This window comes from Hyperolius riggenbachi, chromosome 5 (assembly GCF_040937935.1).
Source record: "Hyperolius riggenbachi isolate aHypRig1 chromosome 5, aHypRig1.pri, whole genome shotgun sequence".
NCBI lineage: Eukaryota > Metazoa > Chordata > Amphibia > Anura > Hyperoliidae > Hyperolius > Hyperolius riggenbachi.
This window is the reverse complement of record NC_090650.1, coordinates 246,748,562-246,774,069: the sequence shown is the minus strand read 5'-3', so window position 1 is coordinate 246,774,069 and position 25,508 is coordinate 246,748,562. Positions and strand designations below refer to the sequence as shown.

The following is a 25,508-nucleotide window of genomic DNA, read 5'->3' as shown; positions in this document are numbered from 1 at the left end:
TGGGCGTGACCCTGCTTCTTCAGGCAAAAATGAGAGCACAACTCAGTGGGTCAAGCAATAGGTTTGAGCACCTCTGTCTAGATCTGATCGCCCGCAGATCCAACGTCAGATCACCTCCCAAGTGCATTGTTTACATCTGTTCTCTACCCTAAACACCCACTAATTACCCATCAATCACCCCCTATCACCACCTGTCACTGTTACCCATCAGATCAGACCCTAATCTGCCCTTGCGGGCACCCAATCACCCACCTACACGCTCAGATTGCCCTCAGACCCCCCCTTATCAATTCGCCAGTGCATTATTTACATCTGTTCTTCCCTGTAATAACCCACTGATCACCTGTCAATCACCCATCAATCACCCCCTGTCACTGCCACCCATCAATCACCCCCTGTCGCTGCCACCCATCAATCAGCCCCTAACCTGCCCCTTGCGGGCAATCTGATCACCCACCCACACCAATAGATCGCCCGCAGATCCGACGTCAGATCACCTCCCAAGTGCATTGTTTACATCTGTTCTCTACCCTAAACACCCACTAATTACCCATCAATCACCCCCTATCACCACCTGTCACTTGTTACCCATCAGATCAGACCCTAATCTGCCCCTTGCGGGCACCCAATCACCTGCCTACACGCTCAGATTGCCCTCAGACCCCCCCTTATCAGTTCGCCAGTGCATTATTTACATCTGTTCTTCCCTGTAATAACCCACTGATCACCTGTCAATCACCCATCAATCACCCCCTGTCACTGCCACCCATCAATCAGCCCCTAACCTGCCCCTTGCGGGCAATCTGATCACCCACCCACACCAATAGATCGCCCGCAGATCCGACGTCAGATCACCTCCCATGTGCATTGTTTACATCTGTTCTCTACCCTAAACACCCACTGATTACCCATCAATCACCACCTGTCACTGTTACTCATCAGATCAGACCCTAATCTGCCCCTTGCAGGCACCCAATCACCCGCCTACACGCTCAGATTGCCCTCATACCCTCCTTATCAATTCGCCAGTGCATTATTTACATCTGTTCTTCCCTGTAATAACCCACTGATCACCTGTCAATCACCCATCAATCACCCCCTGTCACTGCCACCCATCAATCACCCCCTGTCGCTGCCACCCATCAATCAGCCCCTAACCTGCCCCTTGCGGGCAATCTGATCACCCACCCACACCAATAGATCTCCCGCAGATCCGACGTCAGATCACCTCCCAAGTGCATTGTTTACATCTGTTCTCTACCCTAAACACCCACTAATTACCCATCAATCACCCCCTGTCACTGCAACCCATCAGATTAGACCCCTATCTGCCCCTAGGGCACTCAATCACACGCCCACACCCGCAGAACGCCCTCAGACCCCAGCCCTGATCACCTCGCCAGTGCATTGCTTGCATCTATTCCCCCCTCTAATCACACCTTGAGACACCCATCAATCACCTCCTGTCACCCCCTAGCACACCAACCCATCAGATCAGGCCCTAATTTGCCCCGTGTGGGCTTCTGATCACTCGGCCAAACCCTCAGATCCCCCTCAGACCCCCTTCCGATCACCTCCCCAGTGCATTGATTGCATCTATTTTCCCCTCTAACCACCCCCTGAGACACCCATCAATCACCTCCTGTCACCCCCCTAGCACTCCTATCCATCAGATCAGGCCTAATACAACCTGTCATCTAAAAGGCCACCCTGCTTATGACCGGTTCCACAAAATTCGCCCCCTCATAGACCACCTGTCATAAAAATTTGCAGATGCTTATACCCCTGAACAGTCATTTTGAGACATTTGGTTTCCAGACTACTCACGGTTTTGGGCCCGTAAAATGCCAGGGCGGTATTAAAACCCCACAAGTGACCCCATTTTAGAAAAAAAAATCAAACAATTGTAATTTACAGAGATATTTCTCCCACCCAGCATGGGTATGTGTAAAAATACACCCCAAAACACATTATACTACTTCTCCTGAGTACGGCAATACCACATGTGTGGCACTTTTTTGCAGCCTAACTGCGCTAAGGGGCCCAAAGTCCAATGAGCACCTTTAGGCTTTACAGGGGTGCTTACAATTAGGCACCCCCCAAAATGCCAGGACAGTAAACACACCCCACAAATGACCCCATTTTGGAAAGTAGACACTTCAAGGTATTCAGAGAGGAGCATAGTGAGTCCGTGGCAGATTTCATTTTTTTTTTTTGTCGCAAGTTATAAGAAATGGAAACATTTTTTTTTGTCACAAAGTGTCATTTTCCGCTAACTTGTGACAAAAAATAATATCTTCTATGAACTCACCATGCCTCTCAGTGAATACTTTGGGATGTCTTCTTTCCAAAATGGGGTCATTTGGGGGGTATTTATACTATCCTGGAATTCTAGCCCCTCATGAAACATGACAGGTGGTCAGAAAAGTCTGAGATGCTTCAAAATGGGAAAATTCACTTTTTGCACCATAGTTTGTAAACGCTATAACTTTTACCGAAACCAATCAATATAGGCTGAATGGGTTTTTTTTTTTATTAAAAACATGTTTGTCCACATTTTTAGTGCTGCATGTATACAGAAATTTTACTTTATTTGAAAAATGTCAGCACAGAAAGTTAAAAAAATCATTTTTTGACAAAATTCATGTCTTTTTTTGATGAATATATAAAAAAGTAAAAATCGCAGCAGCAATCAAATAGCACCAAAAGAAAGCTTTATTAGTGACAAGAAAAGGAGCCAACATTCATTTAGGTGGTAGGTTGTATGAGCGAGCAATAAACCGTGAAAGCTGCAGTGGTCTGAATGGAAAAAAAGGGTCTGGTCCTTAAGGGGGGTAAAGCCTACGGTCCTCAAGTGGTTAACATCTCCCTCTGCTTTTAAGCGGTTTTTAAAATGTTTTACTCTACTCTGGCGCCTCTGTATACCGAGTTTTTGCTGATCTTCTAGTCCACCCTGGGTGGAGGGGTGCATCCCCATCTACTATCTACAGAGAGCGACTTCTTAACCTGAGTGGGGTCAGGTCCTAATGCTCCCCACCTGCATTTAAAGTGGTTACCCCATGTTTGTGAGTATATACACATAAAATTGTATTGAACTCTTCATTTTACCTGACAACACTGCACCATATTGGGCTCTCGATTCTCTTCTTGTTTTTAAGCTAATTGTTTTTTGACTATCACTGCTTCGTTAATCTCGTTGATGAATCAACCCCATAGTGATAATGTTAGTATTACACTGCCTGATGCTTGTATGTGCATATTTGATGCTATTACAGACTCATACACAAGTTGATAATGGCCCGGTATGCCAAGCTGATCGATCTCTGTCTGATTGGAATTTGATTGGATAGGGATTTGCTTCTAGCCTTCGTGGCAAACAAAATTTTGATAGATTTTAGCAGAAGCTCATTGCAATCGTACTGCTTGATGCAGTGCAACGCTATGAGGTATTGATCCTCCAGCGATCCTGTTTCGCCCCAACACACATGTCCAGTCAGACTTTCGATTGACAAACTATACAGCATGGATCATAAGTTAATTTAATCAGATGTGTTGGAGCAATAGATTTCTGGCAAATTTGATCACTCTACTCGAATTGGTCAGAAATCAGTAAATACTTGAATTGGTCAGAAATCAGCCCTAATTTACTAAGATCAGAGAGCTATGGAGTGCGTGTGTAATCCAGTAATCCTGGATGGGGTTTTAAAAAAAGTTGTCTTGTGCTAGTTGGCTAAAGTTTTCAGTCTTCATCCAATTCATATCAGATCCTGCTAAATGGTTAGTGAGATAGCAGTTAGTCAATGTCCAGAACTAGTAATGAACATTTTTTTTAGGCTATATCCTAGATTTATTTTTTTCAAATTTATATGTATACCACTACACTTGCACAATACCCATTTCACTTGCCTTTTAGTAGTTTGTACCATGATCTGACGTGGCCCAGATGAGGTTGCAAAAGCTTTACCATCTAATTGCCGACTACTTCAGACTACTTTTTTTTAACTTAACAAGTCAACTTTATTGTGAAATATAGACAAGACATATAGATATCGACCGTACACAGACGGCATGCATATTACAATTGCAGGTGAAGGGTACGAAAAAATATAGCAATCATTATCTTGACGTGTTGATTTTTAATTTAAAGGAAGAGACCTGCAGGAGAATGTCTGTTGTCTTCTCTTAGTTCAAGGAGAAGTTAACCAACAAAGTGACATGTTATACACTAATTAACATAAAAAAAGGCCCAACAAAAACAAAGTATATACAAAGAAAGCCGAGATCCAGAAGGAGTCCCCCTCGCCCCCCACCACCACCACACAGCAAGTTCCATGGAGTTGCATGGTTCATTAATAAAGGTTAGACTCTAAAGCGAGTGTAACGGGAAGTGGTCCAAGTGTCCCAAATGGAATGGTATTTACGTTCTGCTCCCCATTTGTGAAATGGTAGCATGTTATTGATGACTCTAATCCAGTCAGACAATACGGGAACCAGTGGTTGTATCCAGGACTGGGTAAGGACCTTACGGGCAACATGAAAAACATTGAGCAGGAAAAGTTTAGTGTGTTTGTTGCGGATATTAAGAGGGATCATGTTGAGCAGACAAAGTTTGGGGTCAAGGGTTACAGGACAGCCCATTTTGTTGCCAATAAAGGTTCACTTCAGGACAGGACCAAATCATGTGGTAAAAGGTACCCTGGGTTAGGGCACATTTAGGACATAGGGGTGAATATCCAGATCGAAATTTAGCTAGTCGAACCGGAGTAAGGTAAGCTCTATGTATCACGTAGAGACTAAGTAGTCTATCTGGTATGTGGGGGGAAACCCTGGCAGAATCTTCAAGAGCCTCCTCCCAATCTTCATCGGAGATCTCCCCAAGATCCTGCACCCACTGAGATTTCTTAACAAAGGCTCTACGAGTAGCACCAGTTATCATGATGGCAGAGTACAAGGTAGAAATTAACTGACTGGAAGAGGGGCCTGTAACAATGTTAAGTATACCGGAGTCAAAAAGGGAAGGTGGCACTGTAGAAAACGGAGTTTTTAAGGGATGTGATAATTGTATGTAGTAAAATTGCATAGATGATGGCAATTGGAATTTGGCCGCTAATTGCTCGAAGGGGACAATAGATCCAGAGTCAATGACCTGATGCAGGTAAAATATACCACGCTCAATCCATAATCTGCTATTGGGGAGCTTACGGAGTTCAGGAAGGCCTCGATTTTCCCAGAGAGGGGTAAATTTCATAGGGGCATCCGGCTCAAGAAATTTATGTGCAGTGTCCCAGACTTTTAGAGTTTGGCGGAAGGTGTCCGGAAATAATTTGATATGGGGAGAGTTCTTGCCACTAGCTGCTATGATGGAAAGGGGGCCCATGTGAAGGAATGTCACTTAACAAATTGCAGGTGCGATTCCTATTAATTGTGAGGTCAAAGAAAATATGTGATAATTGAGAGGCCAAATAGTTGGGGACTGCCATGCCCCCTAAATCTTTTAGGTTTTGGAGGGTAGGGAAAGAAAGACGGTGTCTCGAAGACCCCCATATAAATTGAGTTAAGAGAGTATTTATTTTAACAAAAGTAACATATGGTAGATAAATCGAGGCATTCCATGAAATGTAAAGCACCTTGGGGAGGAGAATCATTTTAAAAAGATTTGCTCGGCCAACTACACCTATAGGGAGTTTAGACCAGGCTTGAAATTTAGCAGTTATATTGTGTAGCAACGGTGTCCAGTTTAAAGGGACTCCGAGCTCATCTAAAAAATAAAAGTTGTACTCACCCGGGTCTTTTTCCAGCCCAGTGCTGGTCGGGAGGTCCCACGACGGCGTCCTGGCTCCTCTCCTACTCCCCACTCCGGAATGGCTGACCGGCCGCAGCCCGGGCGACACTCGGCCGAGTGTCGGGCTGCTCCTTCCGCGTATGACGCGGCTAACGTCACACGCTGGCCGCCTCGCGCCATCACGGCGGCCGGCGTGAAAGTACTGCGCATGCGCGATTAAAGCGCGCATTTGCGGTACTGCCACGCCGGCCGCCGCGATGACGCGAGGCGGCCGGCGTGTGGCGACAGCCGCGTCATACACGGAAGGAGCAGCCCGACACTCGGCCGAGTGTCGCCCGGGCTGCGGCCGGTCAGCCATTCCGGAGCGGGGAGTAGGAGAGGAGCCAGGACGCCGTCGTGGGACCTCCCGACCAGCACTGGGCTGGAAAAAGCCCCGGGTGAGTACAACTTTTATTTTTTAGATGAGCTCGGAGTCCCTTTAAAGAGGTGAAATCCTGAGGTGTACGTGAGATGTTAATACCAAGTTAGATAATCACTGACGCCCATTGAAGAGAAGAGGAGGCTTGAGACAAGGTTGGAGGAAACACATCAATGGGGAGTATATAGGATTTAGACCAGTTAATGCGTAAGCCTGAATATTGACCAAAGCTATTTATAGTTTGGAGGGACCGATGGAGTGAGGGTCCAGGGTCACTTAGATATAGAAGCATATTGTCTGCATAAAGACTAATTTTATCGTTGTTGTTTGCTTTTTTTAGGCCTTGGATCAGGGGGTCTGATCTTATCAGGGCGGCTAGACTTCAGACTACTTTAAAAAAAAAAAATAAAGAAAAGGAAGTAGTTCCACTTTTTAAAAAATATATATTTTATTTGTAAGAATTGTGAATACTTACATTGAATTAATACTCCTACCACAAAACACATACATTCACCCAGAAGGCACTTAAAGAAAGTACAATTTCAGATTGAAAATGACAAAAAAAAGTTGCTAAAACTCAAATTAAAAAAATGCCCATGTAGGCAATTAAGGTATGTATGTACTCCAAGCCAAGGCTCCTTACCCAATCCAAATATCCGTTTATAAATCCCAGCTCGTCCTCTATATTTCAACTTTAAAGTGCAGTTCTACAGTTTTGAGTGGATATGGACTATACTATTGCTTAAGTAAAGCAATTACAAAATAATAATAATAAAAACAAAAACCCTAAATCAAAAAGTACATTTGGTAGCCATGAGGCAGGAAACCATAATTATGTAGCGATTTCTACTGGCTAATACCAACCCACATGCTTTAAACACTAGGGGAGTGCAGATTGTGTAGGGATGGTCGGAATGCCAAATTCCGATTCCGCTGTAATTCCGCATTCCGTTATGTACCGATTACCGATTCCGCTTTCCGCTACCAATTTCCGCATTCCAAGGCGGAATTTCCGCCGGAAATCGCGGAAATTCCGCCCGACTTTAACATCAATTTTCTCAAAAACTATAAGGTCTTTTTGAAAACTTTTTTTTGCATCTTGCTCAGAAGGTTCTGTTTAATAAACCCTGAAAATTTGGTGTATCTAGGACTTACGGGGGTTTTGCTATTAACTTCTAAACTCGGCGGATTTTTACTGTCATGTAAAATGCAGAAAATAGGCAGATGCAGATTTTCTGCATTTTACATTACAGTAAAAATCTGCCGAATTTAGCAGTTAATAGAAAAGCCCCCTTAAGTCCTAGAAACACCAAATTTTCAGCATTTATTAAACCGAATCTTGTGAACAAGATGCAAAAAAAAGTTTTCAAAAAGACCTTATAGTTTTTGAGAAAATCAATGTTAAAGTCGGGTGGAATTTCCGCGATTTCCGGCGGAAATTTCCGCGATTTCCGGCGGAAATCCGCCTACGGCACTTGCATTACCGATTTCCGCATTCCGATGCGGAAATGCAATTTCCGATCGGAATTTCGGAAATTGCATTTCCGCGGAATCCGGATGAGCATCCCTAAGATTGTGGAGGATAGCTATCTACCGTTGTACTTGCAAAGAATCCCTTGATATGGACACGTACCCAGGAAGATAGGTACTACAATGTGAGAGGCTGTCTGATCACTCTCTTAAAGAGTAACTGTCAGGCATAAAATCAAAAATCAATATTTTATTTCTATCTGGTAAACAAGTAATAAGCATGCTAACCAGGCAATCCAAAAGTTAAAAATTACTTTTACTTTCCTTCTCCATAAAATATAATTTCCCAGTTTCCCTGACTCTTATTTGGTACATATGCCACACAAAGGAAGTTACAGGGTATGCTGGGATTTCTTTTTTCTTGTTTACTTTGCCTCAAACATAACTAATGCATCCTGATCGGCAGAAGCCTCTTTACTTCCGGTTTTTCCCTCCCACACCTCTGTTCCTCTCTGATTGGTCAATATTTCTCATGCTGAGAAGCTGCAGTCACACAATGACAATGCACTTTCTAATGCAGAGCTGGGTTGGAGTGCCTGAAGACTGGGAGGAGAGCGGACAAAGCATACATAGACAGAGAAAGGGAGGAGATTATGTCAGGACTGGCTTCAAGATAGACAGAGTCAATATGGAAAATCCTAAGAAGGATTTTCTCTTTTTTTTTTTTTTTTACGACAGGACAATCACTAAAATCAAAATGTGGACAGTGCAATACATATGTTATGTAAGTAGCGCAAGTATTTATCTACTATATATGTTTATTTTTCTGAGCTAGTATGGCTGACTGCTCCTCTTTAATAGGTACGTGACCAAATAACAATCCAGTGTGACATCCTGGGTAGAGCGCTCTGAACCTTTTGTTTCTTAATAAATAATCCCAAATGTGTATATGTATTAGGGCAGTGTTCACGAAAAGTCATTTTGAGGAAAGCTGATATTTGTGGCCTTTCTGTATTAACACTAGCTTCTTTCTTACATATCTCTCACACAAACCTAAAAGTATTTTTCACATTTTATGGTACCTGCTGGTAAAATCTGCCATTTGCAGCACTTCTATCAACTTAACATGTTCTTAGTTTAAAGCATTATACTTTATAGCTGGACTTAATTCCTCTAATAGCTAAAACAACAGGATCAGGATTTACAAAACTCTTGGAGATAATGGGAACCACTTTTGCTGCAGGACAAGGAACACCGTTTTTCTTGAAATGGGCTTATGTGCAAGTGATGGGGGCCCCACAGCAAAAAGATTGGCCTTCAAATGAATTAACCTTTGCTGAGACAAGTGCCTTGCATGACAGTAGCAAACACTACAGTTTAATGTACTTTTTAATTCTTCAATGGTTGTATAGTAGCATTGTGCATCCTTTCATTTTATGCAACGTGGCCAATGCTATTACTTTTTTGTTTGTGTGTAGTTTGCTTCTGGGCGCTGCACGCAGCTGCATGATCCGATTTGGATTTTTTTAATATCTGTCCGTTTCAGTCATCATGCTAAACTGATTCAATATCAAATGCTTGCTGTATTGTAAAGCGTAAGGCTCCCTGCACACTGCAAATCTGTTTTGCGATTCCATTTCCGATTTGCAATTCCGATTTTCCCTGAATGCATTCAACAGAAAAACGAAGGGAAAAACGCAGCATGCAGTAATTATTAAAAATCTGAATCGGATGTAAAAATCGGAATCACACGCAGTGTGCAGGGAGCCTAAACGACAGGAAAAAAAAGATTAATACATGCATAATAACTTAGACGAGAGTAGAAGTTAATATTTGCTTTTACACAGTCACAGGAAGTATGCTCTAACGTGATCTCCTTGTCTCTTCTGCCATAGAAACTGGAGCTGGATCGGTTTATGCTGTATGCCCATGGACCAGACCTGTGTAGAGAATCAGATTTGCGGCATGCCATGGCAAACTGCTTTGAAGCTCTAATGGGTAATTAGTGTATAGTTCTGATTTTGTGCATGACCAATTCATGGATACTTGCAGCTTTATTAGACAAATCTGCGTGAGTATGATTTTTAAATATGTCAGGGTTTTATAGCAAAATTGTAGGGATGTGCTGTTTGAGAGAAGCATCTGACACTAGTGAAATTCTTCTTTGTTTTGTTTGTATTTTTTTTTTTTAATCCATATTTTATATAGTCCCAACACATTCTATTACTCTGTAGAATAATCTCAATGTTTGCAGCACTGCAGCAATATATAATCTTGTCTTGACAGCTCACACTCCTGCAGTATCTATATATGCAAATATGCCGAGATGGGATGTCTTCAGCACACAGTAAAATATGTTTATGTATATAGCTATTAATTTTAAAGGATATAAAAGCTTCTGTCAGGTTATACCTTAGGATATGATAAGTCTTCTCACAAGATTTAACAAATAATGCCCCGCTGGCAATATTTCCAGAGAATGAAAATCTAAAATGGCCATAATAGTAGACAATCAGTATAGTGGAAAGAAGGTTAAATTATAAACTACAAAGAACAAAATGCAAATGTTTTTGCTGTAGCTGAATTGTGAGCATGCACACTAAAGCTTCGTACATACCGGACAGACCAATGTCGCACGGCAGAGATCAGGGTACAAACCTTCGGGCGAGACTGTACAGACACGTCATTAGCCCCCCCCCCCCCCCCCCCCCCCACACACACACACACACTTCTCTACAGAGGTGGTCATTAGCATCCATCTCAGCCGGGTTTACTCTAGTGTGTGTATCGACCTTCAGGCTACTTGCAGACCAAGACGTTGCATTAGGTGCCACGTTAAGGTCACATAACGTGCACCTAACGCATCGTATGGTGCTGCAAGAGAGGACGGTAGAGTGAGCCGCGTTAGGCGGCTCTATCCCTATAAGGTCTCCCAGAGTGGCGCTGATTGGCCGGCAGGACCACGTGATGCGGAGCGAGACACTCCGCATCACCTGGTCCCGCCGGCCCATCAGCGGCCGCCAGTGCAGTGAATATTAAGTAGCCATGTAGCTGGCTCTCCCCGCCTCCTCTCCGCCCCCCACTGCGCATATGCAAACAGTCTAACGCGGCTATAGCCGCTCTAACGCCGTAGCATGCTGCACATTCCCGACAACGTGCAGCGTTACTTTTAACGTAACTTGGGCTGTGTGAACAGCCCACTTGTGTTACATTGCTGTGCGTTGGGGGAGCGTTACAGGCGCACTGTAACGTCCCTGTGTGGAAGCAGCCTTAGATATAACTATTGATAGGGCTTACTGAGTGAAATGTTTTTATATTGCCTCCCATTGTGACTGATGCAAGTGTGTCACATTGTTTAGTGGGTGCCAGGGGCTTTACTGCCATCTCCTCTAATCTACCTGATACCCCTACCCCTTCTCTTACCCCTTCCCTTACCATAAAGTCAGATGGCAAGCAAGAGGAATGGCCCGGTTCGTAATGTGAATTGTTCAGTGTACTCTCTGTAAAGCACTGAGGAAAACACCCTGTATAAATGCATAATAATATTGAAAGTAAACTCCGATTCATTTGTCATGTTCTTGGCTTTTACTTTCCTTATATTTAGCAGATCAGTTTAAAAGCCATTTCCATTAATTTCTTGTCTTGCATGTCTTCCTTACCAACAGCAATATACTGAATTCTTTAAATTTCATTCCATTGTGGTTATTTCTCTCCCAAGTGCATGTCTGTGTGATTGTGTGTGAACTCTTGAAACCACTCTGTTACTTCCCGAAAGAATGATTGAAAAGATTTATATTTATAAATGTAACATATGGTTACTTTTTCTCCGTACGGAGCTGGTATCTTTAATAGAAAAGCAAAATAAGTTTGAGATGTGTGCCGGAAAGTGTATTGTGTAAATGATGGATATAATGCATACTGTAACCACTGTGCCTCTTCTAAATTCTGTTATTCAAAAGTCTTTGTCCCAAAGCACTTGTGAGATAAGTTACCTAGTGCGTTTAGCCTAGTGGTTGTCAAAGACTGAAAGATGTACATAGAAAATCTGTTTAGGTTTAGGAATTTCATAACCATAGAGGTAGAGATATGTCTTGATGTACTGTTTTTTCGGAATGTAAAAAGCAATTTTTCTTCCCCAAAACTGGGGGAAAAAGTGGATGCGTCTTATATTCAGAAGATACGGTAAAAAGAAGTGCAAAGTGCACAGGGAAGGACTTACCCATTCTGCCGCCATGCTCCTCTTCCCCTCGCTCGGGTCCTGTGGATGCCGACACGCTCCTCTTCACATCTTGGACCTGCTGATATAGCGGCCGCCTGCCACTTTACTACTCCGGGTCCTGCGTACTTGTGCCGAATTTTGCACTGTAACCCCAGCGGCGCACATACGCTACATGATCCCAGCGCACGTGGGCCACTGGGGTTATAGTGCAGAAGTACGGCGCAAATAAAGAGGATCCAGAGCACTGTAGCGGTAGGTGACTGTTAGATCGCCAGCTCCAGGATGAGAAGAGGAGCGCGTTGGCATCCACAGGAGAGGAGCACGGCAGCAACATTAGGTGCAGTATGAAAGTGTTAGTGTAGTGTTGTGTTAGTGTAGTCTGAGTGTAGTATAGCTTAGCTGGTAGGGCAGCAAGGATTAGTGTAGTTTATCTTGTAAGTGTAGCTTAGAGTATCTTGGAGACAGTTCAGGGGGCAAATGGTACATAGGGTGCCCCTGCACTGTAGACACACCTAGGTTTAGTATTTTTCATTTTTCCCTGACTTTTGCCCTTTAAACCTAGGTGTATCTTATAGTCCAGAGCCTTTTATATACCCAAAAATACGGCACATCCTTTCCCTTCTACAACAAACTATTTACATGGCTCTCCCTTGTGACCCAATACATGGCCATTCAAAATGTGCTTAAATTCCAACTCTTCTCTTAGAGCCATGTTGAAATACCACAGCAAACCTTGTTTTCCAGGTATATTCATAAAGGCACTATCCCGTCATTTGACTATCCCATCATTTAAAGTCACCGCTAAGTAACCACTTTCAAAATGCCACCATTTAAAGGCGTTTTTGTGGCATTACCTAGCTTAGGTTTTTAGAAGACTTTGGTTAGAGTTTATTGAAGTAACTTCCAGTCACCACAGTATGTAGTGGATGCCAGAAAATGCTACAATGGAAAATGCTACAAAAATACCTAATTATACCTAATTAGGTACCTTAACCAGAAGTGTTTGCTGCCCGTGAAATGCTGCATTCAGCTCTTTCTACAGCGTGTACAGCCAAGACTGACCAAATGCTGCCGAAGACCATATATGTGAAAGTCACAGGCTTCTTTAGGTAACATTTTCAAGCTAGTTTTCTGATAGTTTAAAGCACACCTGAACTGAGGGGGATATGGAGGCTGATATATTTGTTTCCTTTTAAACAATGCAGATTGCCTATTTCTTCTGTTTATCCTCTACCTTTAATTATTTTAGCCATAAACGCTGAACAAGCATGCTGATCATATGAGTCTGATTGGACTAGCTGCATGCTTGTTTCAGGTGTGTGATTCAGACACTACTAATGCTAGAAAGATCAACAGGATGCCAGGCAACTTGATTTTTTTAAAAGGAAATATCCCTCTCAGTTTAGACCTTTAAACCAGCGAGGATAACTTTAACCACTTAATGACAAGCTGACTTATAAAAACGTCCTGCTAGAGCCTCTTAATGGCTCCAGAACGTTTTTATAAGTCAGGCAGTGCTGCTGCCGCTGTGTGCGTGCGCGCTCCCGCACGTGCATGTGCATTCCTGTGCACGTGAAAATAGTGAAAGAAAAAAACACAAAAGAAAAAAATACACCTTTATTTCCAAATGTTATATTGTCACCATACTTTGTACTAGGGACATAATTAAAATGTTGTGATAACCAGGACAAATAGGCAGATAAAATGTGTGGGTTTTATGTACAGTAGCAGTGTTTATATTAAAACTATAGGGGATGGAATTGGAGAAATAGTGTATTTTTTCATTTTTCTTTGTTTTTCCCTTTAAAATGCATAGAAAATAAAGTAATTACTGAAAACAAATAACCCCAAATAGCCTAATTGGTGGTGAACAAACAAGATATATATCATCTCATTGTGATTAGTAGTGATTAAGCTATTGGCAAATGAAAGGGATGAGCACTGAAAGGTGAAAATCGCTCTTGTCCGTTAGGGTAAAAACGCCTTTGGCGTGAAGTGGTTAAATAACCACCAATGTGAGCAAGCCCTAATTGCGTGTAAGTTTCAAAATTAGCAATTGTCAGAAAAAAGGTTTTAAATTACCAGCTTAGAGCCCTTTCACAATCATTTCTAATTTTTCCTTAGCTAGTGATTGCTATCTGTCTGTACTCCACTACTCTGCAGCAGGAACAAGCCCCAGTCCTTCCCTACAGGTGAATTTTTCAGTTCTGATACTTCAGGTCATATGGCCAAATTTTTTAAATGGGAATTTTAGCTGCAGAATTTATCTTTCACACAAAAAGGTTACATTTGGTCACGCTGCTTACTAAGCTATCAGATGGCTTATTTTGATCTGTGCCTGGAGTTGAACTGTAATCAGTAGCCATGAATTGCCACCTTCAATATGCTATTTCACTTTTGAGACCCCATTATCTAAAAATCCTTTTCAGCTTTGACCTAAAGATATGCACTGTCATGCACATTATGCCAGAGTGAATATGAAATGCTTTTGGCTTTTGAAAATGTCAAAACACACAATAGCAGGCTGCTGAACATGCTTTTTATACCTGTTAATGTGAAGTCACTACAGTGGAGGCATTTCAAACTAGAAACTTAAAGAGAACCCTACATCAAGTCTCCAAAAATATCAGTGCCCATCTTTAATATGGTTATGTACAGCCAACCATTAATGTTACTAAGCATTGTCACGGCCCTTACTCCATACTAATCAGTTACATTCTTCAAAGGATAAGCATAAGGAGGCATATCTACAGATATTTATTATTATTATTTAGTATTTTTATAGCTCCAACATCTCCTGCAGCACTGTACAGAGTATATTGTCACTTAGCTGTCCCTCAGAAGGGCTCACAATCTAATTCCTACCATAGTCATATGTTTATGTATGTATCGTAGAGTATGTATTGTAGTCTAGGGACAATTTAGGGGGAAGCCAATTAACTTATATGTATGTTTTGGGTGTTTCAAGTCCTACCCTTTAGAGCCACATTAATCCATGTCATGCACTGATGAGGATCAGCCATTCAGAACAGTCTTTATACATGTTCGATTGTTGTGGCTCTGTACAAACTTAACAAGCTGACATATCATTGTATTCCAAAGGTTCTGTAGGTGTGTTTAGCTATCAGAAACAACAAAGAGATGATTTGCATATTCAGCAGTGATGCATTGTGGGGATCCTCAAAGCTCACGCTAACCTGAATAATCACAAATATCTTTTATTTAAGAAGGCAAATTTCTGTTCAGCCTAGACTTAGATGACACACATTGCAGTCTTTCCATCAGTGTGTCTGGTGATGGTAACCCTTATGGAGTATAATTTGCATAGTTAAGTTTAAGATTCATTGCATTGTTTAGTTTAAGATTCTCTGTAAGATGAGAGATATGGAGGCTGCCATATTTCTTTCCTTTTAAACCATTCCAGGTGCTTGGCTGTTTTGCTGATCTTTCTGTCTCCAGTAGTGTCTGATTTATACCTGAAACAAGCATATTGCTACTATGAACTATTTATTGACAGCTTACATAGTCTGTGTACGTTTCACAACATTCTGTACAAAATGAAGGCCCTGTTGTCCTCCCTCAGTTTTGATATTTCCTGCTGAAAGGGAGGACTATATAGTATGAAAAAAGAGAGGTTGAATGTGGGGAAGAGTTTTTTCATCAGTAGAATAGGTGCTAAAGTTATGGAGTATTGCATATTTCGAAAGAAGGAGCTTACCCCTGTTTCCCAGTAGAGATGTCACAAGCATAGAATTTTTCATTCATGAACGGCGAACGTGAACTTCCTCAAATGTTCGCAAACATGCAAATCGCTATAGACTCCAATGTGCAGGTGAATTTTAAAACCTACAAAGACTGTTTCTGGCCAAAAAAGTGATGGAAAAGTTGTTTCAAGGGGTCTAACACCTGGACAGGGGCATGCCGGAGGGGGATCCATGCCAAAAGTCTCACCAAAAATTACGGAGTAGATGCAAAGTTGCGTTTTAATCCCTAAAGGGCAGAAATCACACAGAGAAATGAAATAGTACTATTTGAATACAGTGACATAATAATGCACTGGAGTGGTTCTGTGCGTGCAACTTAATGAGGCAACAATAATAGCAGTTCTGTGCACACAGCTCTTGGTGTGGGCTTTAGAGTGTCACACACAGAGAAATGCAATAGTACCATCAGAATACAGTGAAATAATAATGCATTGGAGTGGTACTGTGCATGCGCACAGTTCTGGTTGTCAGTGGGCTGTGGAGTGTCACACACACACACACACACACACACACACACACACACACACACACACACACACACACACACACACACACACACACACACACACACACACACACACACACACACACAAACACAGGAGACCGATGTACTAGCCCTCAAAAGGGCTGTTTGGAAGGCTTTCACAGCAAGTGAGGAACAAGAACACAGGCCAAGCTAATTCTTTCCCTACCTATCTGCAGCAAGTCTGACCCTGCTCTCACTAACAGACAGCAGCCAGCAGAGAATGAATCCGATATGGCCACCACAACTGATTTTTAATGGGGGTGGGGGGTCCAGGAGGGGGTGCTAGCTGATTGACTGCCATGTGTCTGCTGACTGTGAGGTAAGGGGTCAAAGTTTGGCTCTATGATAATCCATGGAGGAAAAACGTTTTAGCCATTTATTTAGGAAAGGGTTCTTTACAGTAAGAGTGATTAAGAGGTGGAATGCATTGCCACAGGAAGTATTTATGGCAAATTCTATATCTGCATTTGAAGGGGCTTAGATGCTTTCCTTGCGTTGAAAGACATCCATGGCTATAATTACTAGGTAATACCCAGTGTTGTTGTCATCTGGAGTCGGGAAGAAATTTTTCCCTTTTGGGGCTAAATGGACCATGCCTTGTAAGGGGTTTCTTCGCCTTCCTCTTGATCAACAGGGATATGTTAGGGAGCAGGCTGGTGTTGTACCTTATTTTCTGGTTGAACTCGATGGACGTATGTCTTTTTTCTGCCCAAATAACTAACTATGATGTATGGGGGTGGGTTGAACACGCCATATGTTCGCAGTTCGCCGAGAAGGTGAACAGCTGAAATTTGCCGGGAACTGTCTGCTGGGCCATGTTCGGGCCATCTCTATTTCCCAGCTGGCAAATATGGCAAGTGGGCAAGAGCAAGGCTTTCCTCTATTCTGAATGTTGAAATATTCAAGAGGATAAAGCAGAGTAGTTTTCTGTCTGTAGGACAAAATATTTCAGGTATAGAGGCTAGAAAGGCAGGGCTCCACACCTCCTGGTTCACAGGGCCATCAAAGCTGCAAATACAGAACGGTTTACAGAGAAAAATACTTGTATCCCGAAGTCGGTAAAGGATATTGTTTTACGGCTGAGGAAGAGTTAGCCTTAAAGGGAAGGTTCACGCAGGAGCTAAAAAAAATAAAAATATAAATCCACTTACCTGGGGCTTCCTCCAGCCCGTGGCAGGCAGGACGTGCCCTCGCCGCGGCTCCGCAGGCTCCCGGTCTTTTCCAGTGGCGCACCCGACCTGGCCAGGCCGGCTGCCAGGTCAGGCTTCTTCTGCGCTCCAACATGCGTGTCACTGGTGCGCGCTGACGTCATCGGACGTCCTCCGGGCTGTACTGCGCAGGCGCAGTAGTTCTGCGCCTTCGCAGTACAGCCCGGAGGACGTCCGATGACGTCAGCGCGCCCCCGTGAGGCACATTTTGGAGCGCAGAAGAAGCTCGACCTGGCAGCTGGCCTGGCCAGGTCGGGTGCGCCACTGGAAAAGACCGGAAGCCTGAGGAGCCGCGGCGAGGGCACGTCCTGCCTGCCACGGGCTGGAGGAAGCCCCAGGTAAGTGGATTTGTATTTTTTTTTTTAGCTCCTGCGTGAACCTTCCCTTTAACCACTGTGGTGGTGTGCGTGCACATACATGCGCTTGAAAATGCACCTACTCAATCCCCCCGCTGGAGTTTTGCCCTGAAAAGTGCAAAATAAATGCTGTTTTAAAACATCCATTTGGAAGGAATTGGTTATAATGGAATATCCTTATTTAGAAACCCTGTTTACAGGTATCCAAAACATTGAGCAGCCATTTAAGGACATGGACAGGAAACTAGACACCATTTTGAAAATAATCATAGGAATATTTAGCTACATATTAGAGTCAAGCTGCTTTACCCAGACCCTTATGATGAATGCCCTTGTGCGGCCTGGTATAAAAGGGATGACTTGAAGATTGCAGTCCACCAACATTCACTATCCAATCTGACTAAACTTGAAGAGTTCTGTAAAAAAAATGTTATATCTGGCAAATAGCCAGTAGAGCTTACCATCCAAAAAACACGATATGGTAAAGCATGGATGTGGTAGCCTCTTGTTGTGGGAATGTTTTTCTTCAGTCTGAACCATCGCATGTGTCAGGATAGAAGGAAGGCTGGATGGGACAAAATACATTCAAATTCTTGAAAAAAAAATCCTGCTCCCTGCCAGAATGTTATGAGCAGGTTCAGCTTCCAACACCACAATAACGTATGTACACAGCAAAATTGACCACTCAGTGGCATCAACCCTTGTGGGGAGGTTTGTTTTAAATATTTTTATATTTGAAGTGCTCAGTTTCCTTTAAAGCACACCTGAAGTGAGAGGGATATGGAGGCTGACGTATTAACTTCCTTTTAAACAATACAGATTGCCTGGCTGTCCTGCTGACCCTTATCCAGCATACACAGTGGGATGCGAGAGTTTGGGCAACCTTGTTAATCATCATGATCTCCTGTATAAATCGTTGGTTGTTACAATAAAAAATGTCAGTTAAATATATCATATAGGAGACACACACACAGTGCTATTTGAGAAGTGAAATGAAGTTTTTTGGATTTACAGAAAGTGTGCAATAATTGTTTAAACAGAATTAGGCAGGTGCATAAATTTGGGCACCACAAAAAAGAAATGAAATCAATATTCAGTGATCCTCCTTTTGCAGAAATTTTAGCCTCTAAACGCTTCCTGTAGGTTCCAATGAGAGTCTGGATTCTGGTTGAAGGTATTTTGGACCATTCCACTTTACTAATCATCTCTAGTTCATTCAGGTTTGATGTCTTCCGAGCATGGACAGCTCTCTCTCTAACTCACACAAAAGATTTTTAATTATATTCAGGTCTGGGGACGGAGATGGCCTTTCCAGAATGTTGTACTTGTTCCTCTGCATGAATGCCTTAGTGGATTTTGAGCAGTGTTTAGGGTCGTTGTCTTGTTGAAAGATCCAGCCCTGGCGCAGCTTCAGCTTTGTCACTGATTTCTGGACATTGGTCTCCAGAATCTGCTAATACTGAGTGGAATCCATGCGTCCCTCAACTTTGACAAGATCCCCAGTCCCTGCACTGGCCACACAACCCCACAGCATGATGGAACCACCACCATATTTTACTGTAGGTAGCAGGTGTTTTTCTTAGATTGCTGTATTGTTTTTCCTCCATGCGTAACGCCCCTTGTTATGCTCAAATAACTCAATTTTAGTTTCATCACCGAACCTTATTCCAAAATGAAGTTGGCTGATCCAAATGTGCTTTAGCTTACCTCGAGCGGCTCTGTTTGTGCTGTGGGCGGAGAAAAGGCTTCCTCTACATCACTCTTGCATACAGCATCTCCTTGTGTAAAGTGCGCCGAATGGTTAACGATGCACAGTGACTCCATCTACAGCAAGATGATGTTGTAGGTCTTTGGTGCTGGTCTGTGGGTTGACTCTGACTGTTCTCACCATTTGTTGCTTCTGTCTATCCAAGATTTTACTTGGTCTACCACTTTGAGCCTTAACTTGAACTGAGTCTGTGGTCTTCCATTTACACAATATGCTCCTAACTGTGGAAACAGACAGCTGAAATCTCTGAGACCGCTTTCTGTGTCCTTCCACTAAACTATGATCGTGAACAATCTTTGTCTTCAGGTCATTTGAGAGTTGTTTTGAGACCCCCATGTTGCTACTTGTCAGAGAAAATTAAAAGAGGAGGGAAACTTACAATTGACTCTTTCTCATAATTGGATTCACCTGTATGTAGGTGACGGGTCACTGAGCTTACCAAGCCAATATGAGTTCCAATAATTAGTTGTAAAGGTTTTGGAATCAAAATGACAACACTTTCTGTAAATCCAATAAACTTCATTTTACTTCTCAAATATCGCTGTGTGTGTCCCCTATATGATATATTTAACTGACATTTTTATCGTAACAACCACGATTTATACAGGAAAATCATGACCATTAACAAGGTTGGCCAAACTTTCGCATCCCACTGTAGATCAGATGTTTCTGACTGGACTATATTTCCATGCTTGTTTCAGGTGTGTGATCCATACACTTCTGCAGCCAAAGAGGTCAGCAGGACTGCCAGGCAACTGGCATTGTTTAAAAGGAAATAAATATAGCAGCCACACTATCCCTCTCAGTACAGGTTTACTTTAAAGGACCACTTTCGCGAAAATAGTAGGCAGTGAAAATCTGACAGGTTTTGTGCCAGTCCATCTCCTCATGGGGCATTCTTAGTGTTTTCTTTGTTTTCAACAGCATTTCCTGAACAGCAGTTGCAAAGTATAACTGACAAAATAGTGTGCAAGTGAGTAGGGAGGCTGGCTAGTATCTTACTATTTTGGCAGTTAAACTGCTGTTCAGGAAATGCTGCTGAAAACAAAGAAAACCCTGAGAATCCCCCGTGAGGAGATCGACTGGCTCAAAACCTGTCGGTTCTGTCATATTTTAACGGTCTACTTTTTTTTGTGATAGCGGTCCTTTAAAATCTAATTTTCAGTGATTTGAAGATTTCCATCCAGCAAGAGTTAGCATCTCCTTTCTTCCAGCTTAAACAATTCTGTAAAGAACGGTAGGCAAATACACATTGCACTTCACTTATATAATTTTCAGCTGTAAAATAGTTTTGTGTCTGAATGTCAGACGGCAAAGCAATGAAGTGTGTATATTTTAAAAGGAAGGGGGTTATCCTTTTCTATACCCCCTACAGATAACCATCTTAGGTGGAAAGCATTGTACACTCATGTCCTCCCCAGCAGTGGCTTGTTTATGAAACAAATGTTTTTCCTGTTGAATATTTGGGAAAATACATGGAACACACGAAATAAATGAAAATTTAGTTTTTTTCCTTTGTAAATTCCATTATCAGTCCTCATTTATCTTCATGTTTCTGCAGGTGCTGTATACTATGAAGGTGGACTTGAAGAATCGAAGCATTTATTTGGGAGACTTCTCTTCGGCACTCAGGTTGTAACCCTTTTAATAATGTATATACATTTATGTTTATTGCCAGGCTGATAGAGCAGTAATTAGCTCATAAAAGCACAGCACCTAAGAGAATTAAAGCACACCTGCAGCCAAACTGGTTTCCTTTTTTTTTTTATTCTTGTTAAAGGCAGTTAGAACATCTGCAGCGTTGCTACTGATATTTATGTTCCTCTTGGAAAGTTTTCCTTCATTTTTGGAGACACCAAGCACTTGCATGTAAAATGTGGATACCACTAAGACTGGAAATGTGGGAAACTATAAAAACCTGATAGGTTCTAAGTCTTCTGCTCATTTTTTATTACCTATTTAAATTTCTGTTCTGTAAGACCTTATTACCCGTCAGAGCAAGAAGTGAAAAAAAAATCCTCATTGTGGACTCGGCAACAGGAAATCAATATAGATTCTTACCCTTCACCATTTATACTGAAAATCAAGATTCCTATTTTCTTTGATTCAGGACTCTTTCACAGTGGGACATTAAAGTTGCACGTTATAAAAAAAAAAAAAAAAAAATATAACGCAGACTAACGCACAGCAATGCAAAGTCTGTGCGACATTCACAGTGCACACGTTGCGTTGTGTATAACGTGTAGCAATATTTAGAAAGTGCTGCATGCTGTGCGTTTAGCAATACATTTGTTGCGTTATGTGTGTTGCACATGCTCAGTAATGTTTTTGGTTTTTTTTTAAATGTAACGCATGCGCCATTTTCATTCCATCAGTATGCAACGAAAATGGCGCACCAAGAGACACATAACGCAGTGTAAAATAACGTCCAATTTTGTAACCTACATGTGCTGCGTTAGGGGCACGTTGTGCGACTTTAACGTTGCATCAAACGCAACATCCCACTGTGAAAGAGGCCTCAGGGTTTCTGGTTCAGTTATGTGGGAAGTCAAGAAAACAAGCCATCATCTAGTTTAGTCACAGTTGTAAAAATGGTTAGAAAATGTTATCTTTTGTTGGAGCAAGGTTTAATTTAAACAAGATAGCAGACTAAATACACAGAAGTTTAGATAAATATTAGTCAGGGAAATCGCGAGGTCCCAAGGTGTTTTCTTTGGAGCCCCCATTTATTTTTAAAATAATGTAAAAAATATTGGATTATATTTGTTCCTTTTCAGAGTGGCACTATATATTATATTTACTATATTTCAGATCCTAGTATGGGCAGACATCCAACTTTCATTCATATATATCCTCCATTCCAGGCAGCTCTTCTCATGTCCACATTATCTGCCATTGGTGCTAGTGTAACATTAGTGCACCAACAGGAGAGAGCTGCAGATATGTGGGGAAACCGCTAGAAAGAAATACAGATGGGAAATGGAAGAACGAGGGCTGCCCATGTAGGGATCGGAAAATATAATACATACTTATGCTTCCTTGCGCTGTATTTGCAAAAAAGGCTTGAGAATGCAGTGAGGGTGCATAGCAGGCTGGTGACAATACTTACAGGGGTGATATTGTAGCCTTGTGGCAATATTTGTGTGTGGGGGGTGGATATGCAGACCGGGGGCATACTTTGTGAAAGCACAGTAGGCCAAAGCAATACTTGCCAGATTGAGGGCAGTTCTTGTGGGGGGAAGACATGGCAGACTGGGAAAAATGATTGTGGGATTATGTAGCAGGCTGGGGCAAAACTTGGGAGACATGGCTGACTGTGAGCAATTATTGTGTGAAGAAATGGCTGGCTGGGGCAATACTTGTGCAGTCCAGCATGTCAGACTGGAAGCAATACCTACAAGGAAGACCTGGCAAGCTAGGATTACTGTTTGTAAGACTGTGCTGACAGGCTTGGGAAAATGCTTAGGGTATGGGGAAGGAGGGGTTGTTTGGCAATATTGGGGCATTACTAGTGGACATGACAGTTCTTGTGCATTTGGCAATATTTGCTGTTGGAAACTCAACAATAGTTATGGATTGACTTTTATCTGAGGGTAAAAAGTAGGGTTGACTTAATTTTGCATATGTACGATATTTAGCTCCACAACGCCAACCTCCATTTCTCACCCAAAAAAAATGCCAAATAGAGCTACCCGCTATAAACATTTTTTAATTAAGAGATGACTGAAAATGGAACCTAGAAATAGGGCAGCAAATCACAAGTGTATAGTGCTAGATGCAGATATTTCACATAGATATGATTGATAGTGATAAACACCCTGTGGGAAGAAGAAGTACAAAGATTTATGTGTGAGACACCCAGCTTACTTTCTGGTCTAAAATGTTCTGTATTGTATTATTAGTATAAAGGCAGAGTCATCCTTATTATTGAGTCCGAATGTGAAGCACACTTTTAGAGTAAAGAACATTTAGAAATTTTAAATTGAGAGCAGACACTTGTTCTGCACTGAATGAGAAAAAAACACACAGCATTGTGGCACTTGCTGTAAGAGGATGGTGTGCAATATTAGATATATGCTTACAATTCTTAGGGAAATGTAATTGGTTTTCTTAAGAAGATCACACCTTCTTAAGATAGTATGCTTGAAAGTGGAATTCTAAGCAATCCATCCAAAACTAACCTGTGATGAGAGAAGGAGATATATGCTTCCCCAGAAAGGCTTCCATGGTTCCCGGTTGCTCCACTTCCTTCTTTTCATCTTGGTTTTGTTGCACAGAACTCCTGTCATCACATAATGATGATCCAGCTGCACCCCCTTCCAGGTAATCCTGCCCTTTCGGTTACTTTCTTAGTGGAATGGTGGGGTCACAGCTCTGAATTGCATACAATACCATAGCCGTGACCTGAAGGGTCAGGTCAGACATACTTTGTTGCTGGACCACAAGAGCAGATCTGGAAACAGAGAAGAGGTACTATAGAGATTGAAGTGAGCCTTAAGGTGACCACACATGATACAATAAAATGATCCGATTTTACAGTAATTCGATAAAAACGAACGGATCTCCCGAAAAAATCGAAAGCTTTCTTTTCATTCGACTGAAAAATCCGATCGTATTTCCCGTTTTCTTCGATTTTAATTGATCCGGAATGCCAGATATTTTTCTTCAATCTTTTTAAAGATTGTATGGTGTGTGTTGGATTGTCACTTTATTAATATACACACCCTAGCAATTTTCTCAGAGTTTCCAATCATTTTTATCATAATTGGGGGAAAAATTGAACATACGTGTGTGGTACATTGGTCATATTTTTGAAATGTTACAATCAGTAACAAAAATTGATTGCAATTCTTAAATTGAACAGATATTTTAAAAATTGTATGGTGTGTGGCCACCTTTAAGGTGGCCACACACGATACAATAAAATGATCCGATTTTACAGTAATTCGATAAAAACGATCGTATCTCACGAAAAAATCGAAAGCTTTTTTTTCATTCAACTGAAAAATCCGATCGGATTTCCCGTTTTCTTCGATTTTAATCGATCCGGACTGCCAGATATTTTTCTTCAATCTCACTAAAGATTGTATGGTGTGTGTTGGATTGTCAATTTATTAATATACACACCCAAGCAATTTTGTTAGAGTTTCCAATCATTTTCATCATAATTGGGGGAAAAATTGAACATAGGTGTGTGGTACATTGGTCATATTTTTAAAATGTTACAATCAGTCAGAAAAATTGATTGCAATTTTTAAATTGAACAGATATTTAAAAAATTGTATGGTGTGTGGCCACCTTTACTGGAGAATATCACCTGTTAACAGCGAGGGGTATTCTTGAAGCCAAATATAATTGTAATGGATGTCATTATTTTAAAGTTTACAAAAGTGTGGATCATTTTGTCAATTTCAGTAAGATACAGTTAAAGCGGATCCAAACCAAACATTTTTTTTAATTAAAAATATTTAGTTGCACCACTCTGACACATACAAAGATAAATAAACACTCCTTCAAACCTATGAGCATTTCAGTGCATGCTTTTCACCCTTCTCTTTTCATAACTAGGGTTATACTGGGGGCAGCCATTAGCAATTCCTCCTTTGCTGGACACCATCTACTCCAGCAGTTTGCCGGATTTTTTCCCGGCAATTTGAAAGGAAGGGAGGGGTTACTCCAATAAATGTAAAATATTTTATATTTGTCATGCAGCTGAAAAAAGGCTGCTATTTATTATTATAATTTAGAAAATAGATTTTATTTCTGAAATCTTGTATTTTTAATTTGGGTCCACTTTAAGGCATTTTAATATTGGTCTCATCTTTGATATTCTACTATTGTACATTTGGTCCTTGAAAGCAGAAGAGGCTGTTTGATGAGTATGGACCTTATAACTTGGGTCTTCACATACTGGTTAGCCTCTTTCCTGGTTTGGTGGAATGGTGGAGCAATGTTTGAAGTTTTATCAGCACTGAGGTTTTATTGAAGACTTTTTTT

At 41.6% G+C, this 25,508-nt stretch overlaps 1 protein-coding gene across 1 annotated transcript in view; it reads left to right on the top strand.

The window, feature by feature from the left end:
• The window catches only part of DROSHA (drosha ribonuclease III), a 417,719-nt gene that overhangs the window by 296,179 nt on the left and 96,032 nt on the right, over positions 1-25,508 (top strand). Inside the window, exons 22-23 of the mRNA XM_068236738.1 lie at positions 9,566-9,668; positions 21,073-21,143. Of these exons, the coding sequence (XP_068092839.1) occupies positions 9,566-9,668; positions 21,073-21,143 (174 nt within the window). The remainder of the gene's footprint in view (positions 1-9,565; positions 9,669-21,072; positions 21,144-25,508) is intronic.